The 6,000-nt window shown below is 40.1% G+C and overlaps 1 protein-coding gene across 3 annotated transcripts in view; it reads left to right on the forward strand.

Moving 5' to 3' along the window:
• Positions 1–5,340, forward strand: part of LOC148029180 (oligopeptide transporter 4-like) — a 28,488-nt gene extending 23,148 nt beyond the window's left edge. The window contains exon 6 of one of the 3 annotated variants that reach the window (XM_087687935.1): positions 4,203–5,340. In XM_087687935.1, coding sequence (XP_087544061.1) covers positions 4,203–4,820 — 618 coding nt within the window. In that variant the 3' untranslated portion in view covers positions 4,821–5,340. The remainder of the gene's footprint in view (positions 1–4,202) is intronic. The other 2 variants (XM_087687934.1, XM_087687936.1) reach the window with 2 other exon arrangements.
• Positions 5,341–6,000: the final 660 nt, after the last annotated feature.

Consider the following 6,000-nt stretch of genomic DNA (forward strand, 5'->3'; position numbering starts at 1 on the left):
AGTGGGTGGCCTATGAAACCATGCTGAGAATAACTATACAATGGGACTATATTGGGGTTGAACTATATGTAGTGTTCTCCTTATTGAGACATATGCAATCACACTCCTATGATAGTCTCTTTATATGGGGCAAGGGACATGTAGCAACTTAGGAGAAGTTTCCTTTATCCCATAGGCACAGTGGAGAAAAGTGGTATCATCCTGCAAAAGAGTGTACTTGGCAATCATTTGAATGAGAATGCTATTGTACTTCGTATTTTCATTCTTGTTTCTCTTTACTCAAGATTGTATTTCCATGCTAATCTATCTTGGAACCTAATTCACTTGAGTAACAGACAGTGTGTCTAGTCTCAGTCATCATGCTTCTTGTCATTGACTGCCATTCTCCATAGCTGAACCTCACTCAAGGATCAATGTTTCTCAACATGGTATCAGAGACATGGTGAGCTCGGTTTAGCTCCACACACTGCTCTTCCAACTCTTCACAACCTCAGTTCAACTCAGCTTCAGTAGAAGTCTTCATCTCCTCACTCTGTCTTCACTCTACCTCTCTTGACTGCCATAGCCAGCAGTACCTACTTGTCTTGGAGCTCTTGAATCTCTCCATTTGAACAAGATCTTAACTATCTTTCTTTTGGGGAGTTGTTCCTTGACTTAGGTTGCAACTTCCTATTACATGAGTTCATGAGATTGACCACTTAATAGCCTGGCATTGTGAATTTTCCAGCTCACTGTCCAAAATGCACCGTCTTCTGGACGTACGGTTCTTGCCATCTACACACAGCATGATTGACCCTGCAACCTTAGGGCTTTTGAAGGTAATGCTATGAGCTCTCTCCTGACAAATTTTGAGCTCAAATAGTCCATTGTATGAGCTGCCACAAGTAAAAAACCAATCAGGCCCAGGAAACCATAAATTGCAACCATAGCCGATTTCACCCAAAGCTCATTTTTCACTCTATTTTCTCACTCCTCTCAGTTCAATCAACTCACTGCCACTTTGATCTACTGTACCACTCAATTTTCAGCAAGATTGCCACATCAAACTAGCAAGGAGGGGAAGATTCAACCATCAAAGTATAACATCAAGCTCAACAAGCATAGTATCTTTTGATACTCATTAGTGTTTCTTGGCACTTGTGTCTCTTGACACATCCAAGCAACTCATTTCCTGGTCTGATTTGAGATTTTTGGTGTTGATTTGGTACTACTCTTGCCATCCAGTCTAGGGAAAGATTCACCGTCATGCCGCTTCAAAGAGGAAAGGGCTTCCACACTTGGTAGACAAGGATCAAGTTGATCCTGATGAAGAAGGGCCTTGGGTCAATAACCAGTGGCCAAGAGAAGAAACTAGAGATGTTGCTCTTGTAGCAGTATGGAAAAAGAATGATGACAAAGCCCAAGCAATCATCATGTGATACATCTCATACCACTTGGGAACAGTTGGACACATTGTTTTGTGCCCAATCTAAATCTTCAAAATATGGATTGTTGATTGAGTTTTTCAAGTTGGATATGAAGGCTAATACATCCCTTGCAACTCACCTTAATTCTATGGAAAGTTTGCTAACTCAACTTGTAAGGGTTAACTTAAAAATGGAAGAAGACATATGCATTAGAGTTTTGCTCAAGAGTCTTCCTCCAAAATTTGGTAATACCTCCACCACACTAATTAATATGCCATTGACATTTCCCTGGCTCATGACTCGGGTAGCCTCAACTATGTGTGCTGACTTCAAAGGAGGGTTTCTATGGCTAGTCTTGCAAGTCAGCTCTTGAAGGGGAGACGTGCCCAAAAATTAATCCTTAAGGTGTCTCTTGTGCATCAAGTAAGGCACCTCTTCTTTGCTTGTAGTCGATGATGCTTGCTTGCACCAGCTAATCTTGTTGCTCAAGAAGGATAAAATGCCAGGATGATGGCTAGGGGGTAGCATCTAGATGCTTTTGCACCGCACTAGAGGTATCCATGGCACACACATTAAGCCCATCCTTTGCAAAAAGAGAAGGTGAGGGCCGATATAAAGGGAATGGCGAGAGAAAAGCCTTAACTATAGATGAGGGGAAGGGACCATGAAAAATGCTAGGCAAAAGGCAAGAAAGAAGTGGAGAGGAAGCTCATAAGAAAGGGAAGAAGCAGAATCATAGCTAGATCACGCAATACAATGGTTAAAGTTTAGGACATGCAACAGTAGAAGGGAAGAAAGAGGAGATTGCAATCTTAATCTTATATATCGTATCTAGTGTAGCGTCACGTTGTCCTATGGGCATTTCTACAAATGGAATGATCAGTGTAGAAGAAATGCTTAGGCCTATCTAGCATCCAAGGTGATAAGATGTTGCTACAAAGTGCTAATATAATCACACACCCCACATGGGAAGCTACAACTTTTGCGTAGTCTTCTTGAATTGATATTCTAGTGCAGCCCTTTCGTGAGGCTATGGCAAGTTTATATGAAATATGAGACCACTAAGTCCGCATATGCCGGGATAGGATACACAGGTCATGGACAAGCTTATATCCAATGCTTTTTCTTCTTGAGCTAAGCATTCTTATGTTTGATTGTTACCGGAGTACTTGCAAGTTTAAGTGTCAAACAGTTGATTGAATTCCCCTTAAGAGTTATCAAGGAATTTGCTCAACACAAGTCATCCAAGCACATATTGTAGGGTCACTTAAATATTAGGGAATCACTAGTAGTTACTGACTTTTTGCATATGGAGGATAGGAGATCATCATTAGCATGGTAGCTTGGCTTACCAAAAGGCAAGATGCAGAAATGTGATTGAGCATTAGAGGACTCTTTTTGTCTTAGTGCATCTACTTCATTTGGCTTGAGAAGAAATTCGCAAAAACTCCATGGTGAGATGGTAAGGATGAGGGAAAGGCAATCCTCCTTTGCATTTGGAGCTACGTCCTTTCCTCGTCAAAGGAGTGGACATGTAGAGCCACTTGTGTGTCTTTCCTGCCCTGTTGCCATCACCCAAGGTCCTATGAGGATGTTATACTTTAGAGCAACCAGCTTGGGAGTTCCTGTACTTTTATATGTTGTACCAATAGAGGGGAGTCATTGCTTCAATTCTTTTAAACTAATAGAATATTTTGTTGGAAAGAGTGTTATGATATTCCTATAGTCTGATATGTAGGCATCTAGTACAGATGTCAAGCAAGTCTAAGGTGGATCATAGTTGAGTGCATGTTGTTTTTGTTCACTGTTGGGTGAATCCAGATGAGCAGTTGACATTTGGCTTGGCTAATGATAAGAGGATGAGACCTAGGTTCTTGTTTATGGACTACAAAATCTTGTAGAGCGAAGATGCATGTTGTTGAGAAATTTTCAGTCAGCTCTTTCTTTATTCTGAAGGGGATGATGATTATGTACTTATGTTTAATGATGTTATCCCAGTCAATCTCATCTACAATATTCTAGGTCTTGCCCTGAGCAATGCCACAACAGTCACCACTTGGGTTGACCTTTGTATATTTCCTCTTTACATGTAACCCTAGGTCTCTGAAGTAACCAGGGGTTTGTTATCTGTTTACTGTCTGTCATGGTGGTTTTGTACATTTTGTGGGGTCTTCCATAGTGGTTTGTAGAAGAAAGAAGAAAAGCGGATGAACTCATTCAAGGAATATGTTTTAGAAATGTGCATACCCCTAGTGTTTTAACTTGTGCATGTTGTTGGAGAGTGCTCCAATATGATACCTACCTTACTAAATGTTCATATGATACTTACCTCAAACTATTTGATTCACTTCACATGAAGATAAAAACGTGTATGCTTTTCTCAAGGAAGAAAACAAACCATAGTAGAATACTCTTGCGGATTTCAAAGAACATGCTAGTGGGTCTTCTGATGGTAATTGTATTAAGCAGCTATGCTAGGAAGCAAGCAACTCCTTATAGTATACTTCTCCATGCTAGTGTCTTCTGATAGTATTGGTATGGAGTGGCCAGCTGTAAAGACTTCCATGTGGTGATCTGACTTGAAAATGCAGCCAGGCGTAACTCCTGCCTTCATGATAAGCCTTATTTTTTATGCTTGTGATTTGAGCTATTACTATGATATGTAAAAACTTCTGTTAAGGCAACAAATTGTGTTATTTCAGACTATGTATATAAGTGAGGTTGTCAGTACCTGTTGAATTCCTGCTACAGTTTAAGAGAAACATTTACTACTTCTGCACTAATATCATTGAGCAGGTGGTTGGAACTGTGGTTGCTGGTCTTGTAAATGTCCTTGTTTCTTGGTGGATGCTGAGTTCCATAGAGAATATATGTGACACATCAAAGCTTCCATCAGGGAGTCCTTGGACTTGCCCCAATGACCGTGTTTTCTTCAATGCCTCTGTTATATGGGGTCTTGTAGGACCAAGACGCATATTTGGACCTGAAGGAAAATACAAGGAACTAAACTGGTTCTTCCTGGGGGGAGCTTTGACACCTATAGTTGTCTGGTTATTTCATAAACGGTTTCCTTCTGTAAAGTGGATTCCATTGGTTAATGTTGCCATTATTCTGCATGGAATGACACAACTTCCCCCTGCTTCTTCAGTGAATATGATTGTGTGGTTCATCATTGGTTTTGTGTTCAACTTCTATATTGCCAGGTTTCATACTAGATGGTGGCAACGATATAATTATATTCTTTCTGCATCTCTTGATGCTGGGACTGCATTCATGGGAGTGCTTTTGTACGTTTGCCTGGGATTAGAAGGTATTAGTATCAACTGGTTAGGAAATCAGTATGATTACTGCAGCCTTGCTTCATGTCCGACAGCTGCTGGCATAGTTGTTGAAGGCTGCCCAGTATTTACATAAATAGTTTCTGCTAAGCTGCTCATTTCATCACCAAAAAGGATGCTATTGACCTGTTTGGACGTTTATGCAACAGTATACATACGGAAGAGCCTGTTAGTATTCTGCAAACAGCTTGCAGCTCCATACCTGCAAGTCCCCCACCTGACATTTGAACCTCATTTATGTTGTGCGAATTATATAATTATTTCACCAGTCCCATATTTAGAAGACATGGGGAATGAGCCTTTGATCTGCAGGAAAGTGTTCGGAGAGTCTTGGCTTCCAAGGATGCAGATTATTCTTGTGACACCTGTGTATATAACATTCTTTTGGTCCTTTACTTTCACACTTGTTTATTAATAACTACTACTACTCATCAATGCACCTCGTTCATGTGAAGGATTGGTGAGTGCCATTAAGTCCTCCTGGCATTATTAACCCTCCTATAAATAGCTTGAAGATGTGTTCATTGTTCACCTGATGTTATACAGACATCTCGTGGCTTGTGCTTTTTTCCATTTTAACTTGCATGTATTTGAGTTTCTCTCGTAGCTAAAAATTAAGGCTGCTAAGTAAACCAATGAACTTTCATAGATTTCAGACTGCTTGCCTATTTCTTTGCTTTTGAACTACATTGACATCCACTCACTTTGATAAAGTGAAACCAACCCCTTCTCCTCATCTGCCTCCCTTTTGGCTTGTTAAAAAGCATAATGTAGTATGTACAGTGCAAAGCTACTCTTTTACTTTTCTTAGTTAAGAGTCATTACTTTCCTTGATGGTAGCATAACCTTTGCTTACCTACTAGAGTTTATGACTAACAGTAGCCATAAACTGCTTTCTGTTGATGGTAGCACAACCTTTGTTTACCTACTAGAGTTTATGACTAACAGTAGCCATAAACTGCTTTTTGTTGGTTGCTGGTAACCATGAAATCCACAACCTGTTTATCTCCTTTCCATCCCAAGAGGAAGGTCCTTTCATTAGTTGAGATGTGGAAAAGTAAGAGAAAGAAAGGGGGAACTTGGTGCTGTCAAACCAATCACTCTGTCCTCGTTGATATTTGCAAAAAATATATTACAAATATTTGTTAATTAGGAAGTGGAATCAGATGATCAGTCATGGTAAGTTGGAGCAGCAAAAAGCGAAAACATTAGCTCATAAGCACAGCTCATAATCAAATACATCCAAATAAGGGTGG

Source organism: Lygodium microphyllum, chromosome 11 (genome assembly GCF_053477565.2).
Source record: "Lygodium microphyllum isolate KBCC chromosome 11, Lygodium_microphyllum_v1.1.10, whole genome shotgun sequence".
NCBI classification, from domain to species: domain Eukaryota; kingdom Viridiplantae; phylum Streptophyta; class Polypodiopsida; order Schizaeales; family Lygodiaceae; genus Lygodium; species Lygodium microphyllum.